The sequence below is a fragment of the Pipra filicauda genome, unplaced genomic scaffold (assembly GCF_003945595.2).
Source record: "Pipra filicauda isolate LSUMZ 115617 unplaced genomic scaffold, ASM394559v2 scaffold7_size6619720_pilon, whole genome shotgun sequence".
NCBI classification, from domain to species: domain Eukaryota; kingdom Metazoa; phylum Chordata; class Aves; order Passeriformes; family Pipridae; genus Pipra; species Pipra filicauda.
Window position 1 is genome coordinate 2,849,933 of NW_024104976.1, and position 16,282 is coordinate 2,866,214.

The 16,282-nt window shown below is 43.8% G+C and overlaps 1 protein-coding gene across 2 annotated transcripts; it reads right to left on the reverse strand.

Annotated features, from left to right (window-relative positions):
• Positions 1 to 716: 716 nt before the first annotated feature.
• LYSMD2 (LysM domain containing 2) lies at positions 717 to 15,726 on the reverse strand. 2 transcript variants are annotated; one of them, XM_027732140.2, is made up of 3 exons: positions 15,370 to 15,726; positions 9,879 to 10,216; positions 717 to 3,863 (listed from the first exon to the last, which is right to left on the reverse strand). In XM_027732140.2, the coding sequence occupies exons 1-3, from the start codon at positions 15,565 to 15,567 to the stop codon at positions 3,812 to 3,814; spliced, it is 588 nt and encodes a 195-aa protein (XP_027587941.1). In that variant the 5' UTR covers positions 15,568 to 15,726; the 3' UTR covers positions 717 to 3,811. The 2 variants fall into 2 exon arrangements, with proteins under 2 accessions (XP_027587941.1, XP_027587942.1); XM_027732141.2 differs by lacking the exon at positions 9,879 to 10,216 and having other exon boundaries at positions 15,370 to 15,675.
• Positions 15,727 to 16,282: the final 556 nt, after the last annotated feature.

Genomic DNA, 16,282 nt, shown 5'->3' on the forward strand with positions numbered 1-16,282 from the left:
ACCATGCTCAGTGTATAAAGCTGGAGAAGAAGGAGGAAGGGGGTGGGACATTGAGAGTGATGATGTTTGTCTTCCCAAATAACCATTACTTGGGATGGGGCCCAGCTTTCCTGGGGATGGCTGAACACCTGCCTGCCCATGGGAAGTGGTGAATGAATCCCTTGTTTTCCTTTGCTTGTGTGCACAGCTTTTGCATTACCTCTTAAACTGGCTTTATCTCAACATGTGAGTTTTCTCACTTTCACCCTCCTACTCGTCTCCCCCATCCCAGTGCAGGGGAGTGAGTGAGTGCCTGCGTGGGGCCGAGTTGCCAGCTGGGGTTAAACCACAACAAGCAGTACAAGGTTGCTGTTGTGTGCTAAGGAGAATGCATCTTTTCTATCCACTGCCCAGTTTTTTTTAAGCTATCCTGCACCATGGAGCAATAGGAGTTCATCTCAATGCAGGAAGGGGTGGGACACCGCAGGGATGCCCTTCTGAGAATGCTGGGTGCAACTACAGAACCTGGTGGCTGAGTTAGCTGGATTTACAGGGGTTTAGTAGCCTCCAACCACGTTACAATTGAGTCCCAAGTGTAAACTTTTTATGAGGTATGTCCCACATATTTCATTTGAAAGGATCCTAGTCCAAGCGTGCCCAGGTTTTGACTTTTCAAGCTTTGATTGAAGAAATATGTAAAAACAGAACTTCAAACATGCAGGTTCCTCACCACAAAATAGCTGCAAAACATAGAATTTTATCTGCACTAAGTGCTTCACTTTTGCCTGAAATTGCCCTGTTCCAGCCATAAACCACACCTTGCAGGACTGGTAGAAATACAGAAACAAAGAATGAAGCTACAAGTGTACCAGGCATAAAAGCAGAGTGGGAAGCAAAATATACATGGTAACAAATACAAATACATAAAAAGTACAGACAAATATGTCACTTTGTTAAATAATAACACGAAAATGTGGATTAAGATATTAAAACATTAGTTATTCCAGAGTCTTAACTCTTTTTAAGAGTAGTAAAGCTCCACGTTGAATCACTCTGAGTGTATTGCAGACGATTTCCAGGCAGTTTCCTCTTGCCTGCCCAGCTCTCCCCGGGCCCAGCCGCCGGCAGCCACGATGAGTCGCCAGTGAAGGGATGCAAGGAGCCAGCAGAGGCACAGGAAAGCAATTCCTAAAAATATTTTACCTCTACTTAAAAAATGGGCAGTCGGTCTCCATATTTGCCTTAGGGGTAATGACACACCACATCTATCTACCGGAAAACCTGTACTCTTTGCCCACTCTGTGAGGGGCTGCCAGGACACAGAATCTGTGCAATTGGTGCTCAAGAAAAAGCTGGAGTGCCCTCAGGTGAGGAGACCCAGCCACCTGTGGGCTCATCAGGGCTCAGCTGTACCAAAGGCTCATCAGAGCTCCTACCCTGCCCACAAAGAGCAGACAGGCCCAGGGCAGAGGAGAGTGGCTGCTGTGGGGCCTGGTAAACAGGACTGGAAGAGCCAAAGATGGAGTGGAAGTAAAAGCTGGGGCTTCTCTGCCCAGCCCTGAGCACTTGGGGCACATGAAGGACATCTATGGGCAGGCGAGGAGTGGAGACCAGCGCTGGGGCAGCAGCAAGGTAGGGCTCTTACAAATGTCCTTTGTGGTGGGCAGTGACAGCCCTGAAACCCTCCCTGCAGGAGGATGGTGTGTGGCACAGGTGTCTCTACTGGTTTTGCACCGAATGCCGTGTTGTGTGCCGGTGTGGAGGGGTTTCCAGGGAGCAGAGGTGCTGTGGGTTATCAGGGCACTGCTGGGCTGAAATCTGCCATGTGGTTGCTGTGTCTGAGGGGTCGGGTGTGTGCTCAAGGGGCTCTGGTGTGCTCAGGCTGGCAGAGCTGCTTCCTCCCTTCCTTCCCTTTTGTATGGCTTTCTCAGTCAGGGAAAATAGGTGTTCATGGTGTGAGGGACTGTTTGTCCTGAAGGCTCTGCAGCCCACTGGGAGGGCCAGAGTGAAGTGTCACTGCCAGGAGCTCAGTCAGCGCTGGGCAGGAGGGGCAGCACTCGCTGGGCCAGGACAGCTGCGCTTCTGACCTGCTCAGCAAAGCACCCTGGTCCTGTGTGTGCTGGATGGGTGGGGTATCACAATAGCAGGCCCTTGGCAGAAAAGGATTAAATTTTTCTGTAAGATTATAAAATATAACTGGGCTTGAAGCTAGGGTTCCCTCTGGAAAAGCAGTTCATTCTGGCTTCATAATGTCCTGAAATTAACTGACAATAGAAGTTACTACCCTGTGAGGAATAAATAAAAATCCCAATTTAAGAAAGATACAAGACTTAAAACTAATTCACCAGTCTCTTCAAGAAAAATCAGTGCTTCCTTTTATTCACTCTGGGCTTTCTCTGTTCTTGTTAATTTGTGTGCCACTGCAGACCTCCTCTTTAGGACCAGAGCTGGAGTTGAGTTGAATGAGCCTGCCGGGTCTGAGCTCCTGCCAGCTCTAGGGAAATACCAATTCCTGCCAAGCTTGGAATTTTTACCTCTGGTTTTAGTAAATCAATGAAACTTTCTATATTGCTTCTCTCTTAACGTACTGCAAAAGGGTTTTGCTTTGAGGGAATGATAAATTATATTGATGAGCAGAAAGATAGGAAACTGCATCTGTCACAGTGGGGATCCAGCAAGTCTTTAATGATGGGAGTTTTGTGAAGCTTATCGAATACTTGAGGAAAAAATTTAGGATGCCTAATAAGAAGTTGCTAATACACTAACTTTGGGGCAAAGAGTGAATGCAGGCTGCATTCTGCCTATTCTGCCTTCCTGAGCTTCAGGTGAGGTCTACCTGCAGACTTGAACACTGGCATTTCTTCTCAGAACAGGCTTGTCAGGGTGGCTCTTAATAGTTTTCATCTCTCTTATCCTAATACTTTTCTTGACTGCACAACTAGAGAAAATAGCTCTTACAGGTCTCATTGAAGAGGGTGAGTTATATGGTAAAGGTAAAGGACACTATTTACCCTGATATTAGTATCTAATAGTTCATATAACTAGACAAACCATTCTTCACACAAAACAGGCTAGGACCAAGCTCTCTGCATTATGAACAGACACATCGGTGGTTTTGTATTTTATTAAATTAAACCCACACAAAATATAACTGCACACAAGAACACACATCTGATATTCCAATGTCATATCTCACAAAGAAAAATCTCTGGCTGTAACTCGTCCCTTGTATTAGCAGAAATCCAATTTGCAAACAGTTGTTTAACCATAAAGGCTTTAACTCATCAAAGCAAGTTGAATTCCCCTTTCTAGGAATACACCATAACCACACACAGACACACACACAGAGTTCAGAGGCAAGTTCTGCAGCCCTGAAGTAGACAAAACTTTCACAGCAAACTTGCCTATGTTTGCAGAATAAGTAAATTCCTATTACTTTCATAGTTTGTCATTTACAAGCAAACTTTAATATTTTTAAATACTTAAAACAAATTTCACTTTAACAATTATTTACAAAATCTTTACTAAAGATCAACATCCTGCATAAAGGTGACCTCAAGGATATATTGTTGCTACCATGCTACAGTTTGCACTGAAGGGGTAGAAAGGCCATTACTAGTTTTGGAAGGCTTAAACCCTTTGTTGATATAGCATAAGGACATTAACCTATGGAAGGCAGAAGAGGTCATCATTTCAGTGCAATTACCCATTCGTGACTTCTTTTAAGTACATCAAGATGATGAGTCCAAAAGACTTGGGTTTTGAATTATTGACTGTTTAGTTCTTTAAGAACTGATTTCATGGGAAGTTTTCAGGCCATCACATCTGTCTTCTACTGGTGATATGAAGAAGTTGCATAGGGACCTTCCTCATCCTCCTCCTCTCTAAAAAGAAAATGATCATAATCATCAGGTCAGGAACATACCATGTCTCAACAGTAAAGCTGTAATGAAAATGCAGGTAACCAGTTTTCCTAATGGATCAAATTAAGCAAAGCCAGCCTTGCCCAACAGGAATACCTGCAGTATAATACTGTTAATTACACATCTCTAGAGTTCCTACTATGTTTAAAGAACAGAATGCTGAACACAAGTAAAGCTGTGTAAGTTCAACAACATCAGAAAGTACTATTCTTGACACTGCATTGCCAAATCAATAAGAAATGCTGTAAAGGATAAAAAAGTGGAATTCCTGTACTGTTGCTCTCAATTTCTTATTTTACAAAATAAGTTTAGTTAGAGGTTTGCTTCAACCTTTTGAATGGCAGGGGTACAGATGGACCAAATGAAGCAAGAACAGGAGCTGTAGCTGGGTCTGTGTCTTGCTGCTGCAAGGACGTTCCTTGAGTGGGCTCCCTGATGTGTACTTCCTGGGCATCAATCACCATGGAGAATCATCACTTGGATTTTCTTAGGAAAACTAGTTCTCCCAAAGAGTTATTGTTAATGCAATGACTGGACAATGGTAAATAGTGTTGCTATTAAAGCATCCTCAGGAAAAATCAGTCTGCCTGCTGTTTACTTGATTGCCTTTAAAAAAAAAGTGGTTATGTAAACCTATTGCAGTGCAGCATCCAGTACTAACTCAAGCATGCCACGTTCTCCAAAGATCATTGTTTTGTACTACTGTAGCTTCAAAATTTTGTTCCTGAGAGTCTAGTCTAAAAGCTGCTGCCAATTTTAGTGTTTTGGTGAGAACAGAAAGACTTTACAGTTGCTACACTGTGAGCTTCTAAGGATTACTTTTAATATTGCATCTGCCTTCATACAAAGGTACAGTTATTCCAACAGTCTAATAATGATATGAGGTAAAAATTAAATATTTCAATATCAAAACCCTAATCATGCTTTCCCTAATAACTTTTAAACATGATTATTTATCTACAACTGAAATTTCATACAGCCCCCCAAAATAGAATCAGAGAGAAGAACTCTACAGACTAACCAAGCAGCTTGAGTAATTTGCACTCATTTTCCCAGCAAAAGTATTATCTTAAGCCAAAGGCATAATATTTCTTTTGCCTTGAAGCAATCTTTTCAAAAAAAGAAACCTCAAAAAACCCAAGTTTTGGATGAAACTGGTAGTTATTGCAGGGATGTATGGTTACAGTAGTACTGTGAACAGATTTTTTAGCCATTCTTACAAATACATCTGTTTACATTAGTGATGCTCCAGAACCAGTATCAGGGATGATCTTAAGATACAGATGACATGTGTACAACACTTAAGTAACATCCTTCCTTACATAATCCATGCTGCACATAAAACTGCCATGGAATACTATCATTTGCAGATACCTTCCATGACACCTGGCATGACAGTAAAGTAAGGAAGAAAACAATTCATGTTTAGTTGAATAAACACTAAAAACACTTCAGACCTGTAAGTTCTCTCAAGACAACACATCTTAAAATGTTTTTCAGCTCTGATATATGCTCTTCTGGGGCACTGTGTTTCTAGCCACATGTGCCTGGAACTTAGTTACAAGTAGCAGTCTCCTGTTAGTTTGTGTGAGGATGAAGGAGAACCACTACATTTTCAGAGCTCAGACTGTCCAGAGGGGGAGAACTTACTTTCTATGCTCCACACTGGAAATTACTTTGTACTGCTTAGCTTTGTTATATTTCTCCTTTCAGGAGAATAAAATGTGGCAGTGTTATAGCAAATGACCTTCCTTCCAATCAAAGGCTAACAGAATCAGCCTTTCAATCATTCTTCTTGAAAGCCTTAATATAGGAATAACATACATATAATGACATGGCAACAGCCAAACACTGGACTGAAATGAGCTGCAGTTGATTATGGGTGAATATAGACAACTGAAGAACTGAAATACTGATGTTATATTAGCAGGTCTTCAGACATCCAAGTAACAAAAGCATTGTCTAGGCTCTTTGTCCCCACTTCCCTTGTGCAATGTGGACTATGGGCTCTTAGATGTCAGCAGAGGGCACAAAGCACTGGGGTTACAGCTAGTTTTGAGGGGCTTCTGTGCATGGCAGGGACATAAAAACTATATAGTAGGTTGTTACGCTTGAACTGAGGTAAAGCAGTGACTGGCTGTAAGGTGCAAAATACATTTCTGACCATGGCTTGGAACTGCTGCTGCAGCTGCCAGCAAGGGTGGGCAAGAACACCTTCTGCCCTACTGTCTCAGGCTGCAGGACTAGCCTGGGAGGTCTGCAACACTACTCCAAACCACAGTAGTGGCCAGGGAATATTACTAATGTAGATCTTAGAACCATGCATAGCAAGTACAAGTCTGTTCTGATGGCTAAAAAACAAGCTGAGCTTTATATAAAATAAAATCTTATGTGGCCCACAGGCACCAACATGGCAGTGTGTATCTGCTTAACGACCAAACAATTTTCTTCACTTTTAAGATGCCTAAAATAGCAGAGTGGTAAGTCACTCTAACATTCTCCTTCAGGGAATGGAAAGGAACAGCACAGCATTAAAACACTGCAGTGCTGTCCCCTCCCATTTGCTGTCTCCACTTTGCCCAGTAGGATACAGGAGCTGAAAGAAGTCTCCTCCAAGCTGTGATATGTATCAGGCACAATCAACCACTTCTGTAAGGGCAAGCACACCCGAGTGTGAACAAATAAACTCAAATGCTTGGATGCTTCTAGAAGGCACAATTGAACAAGGCAGCAATCTGAGCTGTTAGTTAATAGGCTTCAACACCCTACTCTTTCCTCCGTTCAGGTCAAGGCAACTGAGCAGGTGACAGTATATGGTTCTGTTCCTGTGCTGACACCAGTTATATCAGCTCATATAACCAACAGTGATTAGAGTGGCTCTACTCAGTTACAAGGTTTTCAAAATGAGCCACTAAAAGACAAATGCAGAAAGATGTGACCTGTCCCACAAGCATAGTACATGGCCTCAGTGTTCTGGTCTACCACAGTACCACCCTAAAATCTTAAGGACTTGCATTAGACATCTGGTGCTCAACTACCTGAGACAAAAAGCATAACTAAACTTGTTTTCAGTTTTGACATCCTGAAGCATGCATAACAGCATTTGGGGCTGTTATGAAGATGAAGCACCACCATATCTTCCATTATGTTGCTTTTATTTCACATGTGGATAAAACTGAGTATTCTTTTCTAATATGCAAATACAAGAGTTAGCAACATATGCTACAAACAACTATATTAATCCTTTCACCTTTCTTCTGGTCTATTATAAAAACACTGCTCAAAGCAAAAAGGTTTTATTGCTTGAACTGCATCCTGGGTAAATATGCATGATTAGTGAATCATTAGCTAATGATTTCTTACTCAATGAAACTCTAGTAAAAGTAGTATTGCGTGTAGATCTATCCATGTGCTTACATAAACTGTAACAGTGAACGGCAGCTGGCACAAACTCAGTGGGTCACATTCTCAAACCTTTAATGCTTATCTACTTGCACAGCTATTATAGTTTAGTATCTAGTCTAAATCTGCAACTATGTGCTCCTCAACATTTCTACCTAAAAGCAAGAGGTTTAGCTGGAAAGTAGCTGACTTCAGAGGTTAATATACTTTATTCCTTTGAAAGCACTTAAAGCAGTGACTTCAAGAGTTGTGATTAAAGAATGTAATTCACCTTAAGCTGCTTTTGTAGCACAAGGCAGTTTCTGACTATATAAAACAGCCTTGTGTGGTTTAATCTGAGTCAGTGCATGTATGCACATGCATTCTTGGCAACTTAAGGGCGATCAAAGTAAAGAGCAATTAAACAGACGTTGTGGTTCTCACAATCAGTCAGATCAGGCTCACTGTAGGGTGAGAAGTTATGGCTCTTTAAGTTCTCAAACCAATAGTCTGCTTCTGCTTGCAGTTGCCTTAGTTTCATATCACTTTTAGTGGCAGCAGATTAACTTCAGGTGCTCCTTTGTTACTCTCAGACAGGCACTGAAACACGGCAGTGTTGGCACACGTCACATTCTAAGCAGGCTTTGACAAGGCAACCCTAATACAGAAGGCCAGAGCAGCTGGAAACAGCACTTTAACTTCATAAATGGCTTTCACTCTAATAGAAAACTTGCATATTCATGAGGTTGCTTTACTATCTTGGCTCTCCATTTTTCAAAGGCTTCCTGCTCCAAGCAAGGGACAAGAAAGGTCTGGGCAGGAAGGAGAACAGGTGTCTCCTGGGACGTGGCTGGGACACAGTAAGGAATGTTGCCACCTTCCAGTTTGGGTCCAGAAACACCATTGATGGTACATAGCTGAAAAGTATCTCCAAGGCTTTTGGCAATGGTCTCTCTCTACTCCTGCTGCCTGCAAGGAATAAACATTCACTTTGGTCCTCTGCCCCTTCCTGTCTGACTGTAAAGGGGTCTGTCCTTTCCAGCTGTGTTGGAGAGGACAAGGCAGGGATGGCTTTTGTGGGCCATGACTGAAAGCTGGATGTGGTGGGGTAGAAGGGAACATTGTGAAGACTTCATCTGATGCACAGAAGCTATTTCTCTTCAGAAGCTTTGGGTAACATCCTGCTCAGCAGAGAGCCTGCAGCTCTGTATCTCGTGTGTCCTGTAGCATCCTGACCAACAAAAATTGTGCTCTGTGCATAACTAACAAAATTCTCTGCTAAATCTGAACAGGAGGTAGAAAAGTAACTCATTCTCCTGTAAACATTATTTCTTAGGAGGAAATGTGGTACCAGGCCCCCATTTCCCAAGTTGTAACTTAAGCAATACAGGAAATGGATATTAGTAGCAGCAGTGCATTATTTGTGTGATGTTGCTTTCACTGTATTGGCTCTGCTCACAGGGCAGCAAGGTCTGAGAGAATTTCCTTCTGTAAATCAGCATGTTATTTTGTTGAAGGGATGTTAAAATAATTGCCTTTCTGTGGCAGGGACTGTGGTTTCCTGTCACACAGTTTAACTGCTGGGTCAACATCTCTAGTCCGTGTTAGGTACATACATCTAATGATCTGAAAGTCAGCAGCAGCACATTTTGATAGATGCTCTACATGGCTTCATATGTAACAATGGAAGTGGATCAGTTTGAACAGAGAAGGTTCTGACCTCCAACAGCAATTTTTCCTGAAAGGTTACTTTCTGCTTAGTGTGAAAAGTATGTTGCTTGCAATATCAGTGCTCTGCAGTCACACCTTTTATTGTCATGGGAAAGGCCACCTCAGCATCCCCCGCTGAGGTGATTTCTGAAGAGAATAAACAGGCAGGGAGCCAGCCCAAGAGGTTGCTTGTGACCAGGCTGAGGAAGCTTGTCCCAGGGACATGGAGAACAAACACTACTGAAGTCCACTCTTGCTCTTAGTCTTTCTGTGCTCTCCATGGGATACCTACATATATGAGGGGATAACCACTGTGGCAGACAGGACAGAAAATACTGCTTTTTCTATGAGTGAATGTGGGGGAGCTCCTGGCTGTAGAAGAAATACTGAAGAAAAGATGACATCTGCACAGGTGGATCCACAAAGGGAGAGACTGCACAGGGAAAGGCGATAGGATAGCTTAACTGAAACTGCATTATGGAGCATATTTACACAATAATGAGGCAATTTGGGACAGAAGAAAAATGAAATCATGCCTTGCTGTACACATTCAGCTTCCACGTAGGCCTACTGAAAACTATGGCTTTGTTTAAGTAGTTGCCCTCTTAGACAGCAAGGCATCTTGGAGAAGACTGCCCTTCCAGCTTTTATGAAATATTATTGCTATTCTCTAACCATGTATTGTGAGGCAGCCTTTCTAACTGTCATGACAAGGCACCTGCTAATGCTGTGCTTTCGATGTATCTGGTGCGTGATAATAGCAGAGACTTGTTGACAAACTAAAGCTGCAGATGCTGTCTGAGAGGCCCCACAAAGAGGGTCCAGCCTAGACTAAAATGCCTTCAGGGTGAGATTAACATGCTTAATACCAAAAGAGGCATTTACCTGACATTGTCCTCTTTTAGTTTTCTGGCTGCTTGTTTGGATAACTTAATCTGCAAGTCCAATCTCTGAAGGAAATCTTTGGCAGATAATTCTTCTGGTGCAGTGGGCTGACTGTCAGGCTCTTGAGGACTGGGAGAAGAACTACTTTCTTCCTGAACTGTTACTAGTCCTTCATCACAAGAAGGGGAGCTGTCAACAGTTTCATTCTCAGGAGACTCCAGTGAACTAAGTCCATTGAACAGTAATGGTTTCTCTGATACAACAGGAATATTCAGGGTTTTCCTCAGAAATATACAGTCATTAGTGAACAGTTTATTTGCCCTCTTTATTTGTTCCATCTGAAAAAGATAGGAAAAATGTAAGTTATTAGGTTTTGGCAAAGTATAAAGTACTAACTTTCTGAAGAAGTACAATACCCTTTAGTTATAATAAATCTATACTTTCTTTGCAGCAGCAATGACTTCAGGAAAGAGTCTGTTTGCATTCAAAGTGATTTCAGAGTGCATGCTCTGTTTTAGCCTTGCTAACATCCTAGCTTCTTTCATGTAGACTTGACTCCAAAATACTGCTTTTTCTAAAGTCTTGCACTACCTGAAGATGCTTTTCTTGAACAGTCTTCCAGTCTCTAGACAGGCTCACATGAACAACCTGCCAAAGAATAAAACTTCTGTTGCAAAAGTACTGCTGATTTGGATTTATATTACAGTAAGGCTCAGAACTGCTAGCAGCTGCTGCAGGTGAACCCTCTGGTAAAAGCATGCAGAATCCAAATAAGGGGCAATGAAGTTACCTTGAGGATTCTAGGACATGTTAGTTACGAACAGTGAGCAACACAAGTCCTGGAAGAGCAGTATATGCCTCCTCCTTGGTATTCCCCCCAGCTGATGTAACACATTCAGACTTCATATGAAATCCTGATTTTCAGTGAGGAGTCAGGCAGTGAGAAGAATGGGGGACTCTTGTACACTGTCATGCAGCTGCACAGACCAGTGGCTGCATTGGTTCAGTAAATTGAATCTGCAGCACCTTCAACAGCAACCTCATGTGTGTGATAATGTGCCTGGTAACAGCCACCACATGCCTGCTACATACTTTTTATGCTACTTTTGCCCAAGATTGCCTGTACTAATGAGTAGGTTGTGACAGAAGCAACCTTCTTTCTCAGCACGCTAATGCATAAAACTCCCTTGTTCTATAGTTAATCTGAGAAGCTATTATAAATTCCTTTGCTTTACAGGCGAAGGAAAGCTACCAGTAAATGTTTATACTGTGTCCCTACTAAAAATGTTTAAGTTCTAACTCATCAAAATTTCTCTTCTAAGTCAACAAACTAACTTCCTGTTTCTCAACCGCAAGCTTTTAAAAGCACAGAATTCTGTATCCATGATTATGTGACTTTATGCTTCAGTTATAACCTGAATTCATGATTTCATTAGCGAAAGTTCTAAGTGGAAAAAAAAATTACCATTCTGGTCCCCTGGTGACTGTAATAAGCAGAAAATCCCCAATCACTAAAGTACTGCAACGATAAATGCCCTCTAAATAAAACTTGCTTGAAAATAAGTATAAAGAGAACAGAAAAAAACCTCGTGCTTTCATTAGAACTGTTAATTATTTTTATTGAACTAGAAGGAGCTAAAGTGAATAAGAATAAAGACTGTAAGTCTTGTCATAATAGGAGTCTTGCTGCTAGCATAATCACTCAGAGCTGAGTGCTCCAAGTACTAGCCACTTGCTGCTTCAAAGTCTGAGTATCTAGAGTTCAGTGCTCAGATGATGAGAAAATCGTTCCATCATCTTATCCTTGTCAGTCTTAAACTCTCTTAAACTTTGGCACTATTTGGAGTCCTTCCCAACTGCAAAAGAAAAGACCATTGCTACCAGATAACTGGCTTAAACATGCCTGTGCATTCCTCACACTGAACATACCAGCAGGGGAACCTATTGGGATCCAAGGGAACCTACTGCACTCTGCATGTCTGTGCAGATGTGAGATTGTGTGGCCACTTCCAGAACTCAAGTCAGCTATTCTATGCAGTGTAGACCTGTACTGTGCACTAAAAGTATCTGCACTAAAAGTATCTGCTGCAGTGATGTTATAGAACTGGTGTCCTGCATGGATGCATTTGCTTGGGTCCTGGAAACCTGATGAAATCTTTCTCCCTAAAAGTAAATATGATTCTCTCTAGAAAGGACAGGTGTATGGGAAGGTAGTGAAAACAGCACAGTAAAGCTCAGCAGGAAGTGATTTCTACCTGTTAAATACAAAAAAAATGTATTCTCTGGTTAAAGATAACCCAAATCTGTTGATGCAGGTGGCTAAAATGATGAAATGCTTAGATTTAATAATCCCTTTCAAAAACTGAATAGCTAACATCTGGTGACTCACACTAAGTTACTACAAGTAAGAGAAGCTCTCTACCAGCTCTTGAAGCTTGGAAGCTGTTTTTAGTTAGGCTCATACAGTAGAGGGTAAAAGTTCTCTCTCAAGCTGAGCACCATCTGAAGGGCATAAAGGAAGTTTCACCTGATTTAGTCATGAGACCTTATAATGGCCCTAGTGTGAATGTCAACTGTTAAAATTTCTAAAAGCTGTCTGTCTGGATGGGTGTCAAAAATGTTTAAAATACTAGCTGGAGCTATTCTCTACTACAATACAGAAGCTGAAAACTGAGATGTTTACTGCAGGGGAGTTGGAAGGTGATGCTTCGATAGCTGATAAATAATGCACTGTACTGCTATTCTCTCTTCTACTTCACTGTAATTCTACCTCTGGTTATTTCTTACTAAAGTACCACCTCACGGCATTTGGAAGACTCTCTACCTCTGAACTGAGTAACAGTGAAATGGAAAGTACTTGGTTCTAAAAAGAACATCCCTCAGCCTTGAGTAGGTTAATTCATATGTGCAATATATAACTCCTAAAGTCAGTATGACACTCAGGCGTGTGGAGAACAGAATTTAACAAGAGCTTTCTTTTTTTAGTGCTAGGAAAACTGAACTTGAGTTTGTTAGCTACAGATCTATCACAGTGAAAGAGCAAAAGCTGTAGCACGTGCTTAATACTTTAACTGAACCTGCACTAATGCATAAACTGGTGCTGAACTAAGTAATTAAAACTGCTTCTACTGACAATGAAACATAGTCCTCTTTCTTCTCCCCTCAAAAGAGATGCAGCACTTGCACTGAACCATAAATATGATACCAAACATGAATTCCCAGTGTTAATTTACCCAGAAGGAAGATATAATGAAGGCAAGTTGTAAAGATTAATAGCCAGTATCTGGGGGATGGGGTGAAGAGCAGAGCATGAGGCCAAACAAAGCACAATGATCTCTCTCCCTCAACATGACATTTTCATCTGTCCTGCACTGTCTCTGCCAAGTCATGCCAAAGCAGGCATTGGACAGGATGTCTCTTGCTACAAAGTAACTCCCAGAGAGGAAAACCACAGGGGAAACTTCTAAAAACAGTGATACGGGAGGCAAGGGCAGCCAAAGATAATTCTGATGTTTTCATTACAGCAACTCCCACTCCTAGCCAAGGATACATGATGCAGGAAGCAAATGGAATGACTCTTTAGGGGAAGTGAGTCCTTGTCATTGTGTGCAACCACGATGTTCTTCATTTTGCTAAAAGCAAACACGTTTGCATACATTCCTACCCTGGGTTGAAACCCATTAAAACAGAAACACAATGGCTAATTTCACCAAACTTGGCACTGCTCTTAGGGACATTTCATGTCAGATTAACCTTTCTCAACTGAAGTCTATAATGATGCAGCTCTGGTTTCTTAAGCACAATACTTACCAACACTAAATTGAGTAACCAATGACATGTTGGGGAAAAAACCCCAACATTTATACTTTAAATGCATCATCAACACAGCAAAAGCTTATTAAACCCATACTATAAACAAAGTTTATGGTTCATAACCTAAAGTTATTTATACAGGTTTGATCCACAACTTCACTTTAGCTGAAAGGGGGTTTTAAATTGTTTAGAAATGACTTTTTTTCTGGAAAACTACTCTTTTAGTTATCTCTTTATGTTTTTCACTTCTGAATGAGGAATAACACAGCTAAATCATTTAGGCCAGAGACTTTATCCATAGTGGAAAGTGCTGCCAAAAATAAAAAAGAAATCAAACATCCAATGTGCTGCTTTGCCTTCTTAGTGAGCAAAACTTCATTTTAATGTGGACCAGTGTAAGTCCAAAGTATCATTAGCCCCGTTGCCAAAAAGAATCGGTCAAAAGTGGCATAATCTTTCAAAAGGGAAGAGAAATAGACTTTTAACCCGTTCCACAACAAAGGCTGAAGGCTATTAAGGTGATGGAAGGCTTTAGTAGATCTTGCAGACCAAGAGAAGGAAAAGAAACCATTCCAGTCAGAGCCTATTAGTTTGGGACTGTATTGTATCTCTTCTAGAAAGAGCCAACTGGAAGGTGCTGTTTGCAGCTGATGTGAGTGTGACACTGACTGTGTACCAGTGCCATGCTCATCAGCTGCTTGGCCCCAAGCAATTCTGCATATTGGGACTACCAAAGATGCATATCAGTATATGGGGCCCAAAAAAGCAGAGATGAAGGCAGGGTAGGTGAGCTCTGCTCTGTCAGGAATGGTAGTGCTGGTAGACCCTACTGGACTCTGCATGTCCTCAGCTGCCATAAGCCTTTCAGCATTTTTCACAGAAATAAACTTTCTTTCTCCATAGAAAGTAAGCAGAAAAGCAACACTTTCAAACCAGTGGCACTTGTGCCTCAACTCTGGGCTGGGAGGCAGATCACAAGGGAGGAATGTTTAGCCCTGAAGCTACCAGAAGAAATTCTTTCCCCTTGTCACAGCCTATGCATCAAGCTCAAAATAATGATTCTCTTCAAGATAAATTTATTTTCTTTTTTAATCTGAAGTGAGTGTAGTAATGAATAGTTGCATGGGTATAGGTTTCCTAGTGGAATTGTGTCTCCTTTCCCAGGGACCTCTGTCCCATCCTGGGATCCCGGTGCTTGTCAGTTTGGAGCCGTGTCCTGGCCGGGCAGTGCGAACTTCAGCCCTTCGCCGGGTGCTGACCCCTCCGAGCAGGCCATGAACTCAGATGTCATCATTTCAAATACCGAAACTAAAGCCAGCGCCGTACCACGGGGAGAACACCATTTCCTGCCCGCTGTGGGTGGGAAATGCTCTAAGGGCCAAGTTGCTGTCCTCTCCCGGCTCGGGGCCCCACCACCGCTGCGGAGCCGGGCTGCGAGGGTGCTGAGGCACGGGCTGCCCAGGGATGCTCTGCACTCCCCATCCCTGCAAGCGCTCAAGGCCTGGCTGGATGGGGCTCTGAGCAACCTGGCCTAGTGGAAGGCACCCCTGCCCACGGCAGGAGGGTTGGAACTGGCTGATCTTCATGCTCCCTTCCAACCCAAACCGTTCCATGGCTCCAAGCGCCGCTCCGGGCCCCTCCGCCCCTGTGTCGGCGCCAGCGGCGCTCCCTCCCTTACCGTGACGCCGTACTTGAGGGCGATGCCCTGCAGCGTGTCCCCGGCGCTCAGCCGGTGCTCCACGTATCGCTCTGCCAGCGGGGCCGCCACGCTGGCCGTGCTGCCGTACGAGCGGGCCTTGGTGCGGGCGAGCCGCTGCGACAGCTCGGCCTCCGACTCGGGCCCGCCCGGCGGCTCCTGGCGCAGCGCCTCGGCCATGCTCCCACCCCGCGCTCAGCGCCCGCGGCCCCGCGGCCCCGCCACCCCGGGCATCGCCCCGGCACCGCCACCGGCCCGGCCCGGCGGCACCGCAGGACACGGCCCCGGCTCGGCCCGGAGGAGGCCCCGGCGCGGCCCCGCCCGGCGGGGAGAGGCCGCATGCGCGGGGCAGCGCCCGCCCAGCGGCGGCCGGGCCGGGCCGGGCCGGGCCGAGAGGGAGGAGCGGGGCGAGGGCAGCGAGTGTGAGGGGCTGGCCCGGACTGGGCAGTCTGCGTCACTCTGCAGAAACCCTCCAGAGGCACTCCCCATTCCTCTTTGCCAGTTTGTGAAGGGGCCAGCGCAGAGCGCTGCGGGCTGTGGAGACTCCTACCCACTGGAGTCTCAGTAATGCGGTTTTGTCATTGAGTCTGAGATGCGAAGAGAGAGTAAAAAGGAGTGGCTTCGGGCATAAGTGCGCAAATATGAAAGTGTAATTGTACCAGAATGGTTTGGGTTGGAATGGGACCTTGAAAATCGCTTTGTTCCAACGCCCCTGCCGTGGGCAGGGACACCTTCAACTAGGCCAGGTTGCTCAGAGCCCCGTTCCACCTGGCCTTGAACAGCTCCAGGGGTGGGGCATCCACAACTTCCCTGGGCAACCTGTTCCAGTGCCTCCCCACCCTCCAGCCGCCTGTGCCTCACCCACCACTACAGTAAAGAATTTTTTTCCTAATAT

Coding starts and splice junctions, on each gene's coding strand:
- LYSMD2 (XM_027732140.2), bottom strand. CDS start 15,567: ATGGCCGAGGCGCTGCGCCAGGAGCCGCCGGGCGGGCCCGAGTCGGAG. Junction 10,217..15,369: donor CCCTCAAGTACGGCGTCACG/GTAAGGGAGGGA, acceptor TATCTTTTTCAG/ATGGAACAAATAAAGAGGGC. Junction 3,864..9,878: donor CTAAAAGAGGACAATGTCAG/GTAAATGCCTCT, acceptor TTTTCTTTTTAG/AGAGGAGGAGGATGAGGAAG.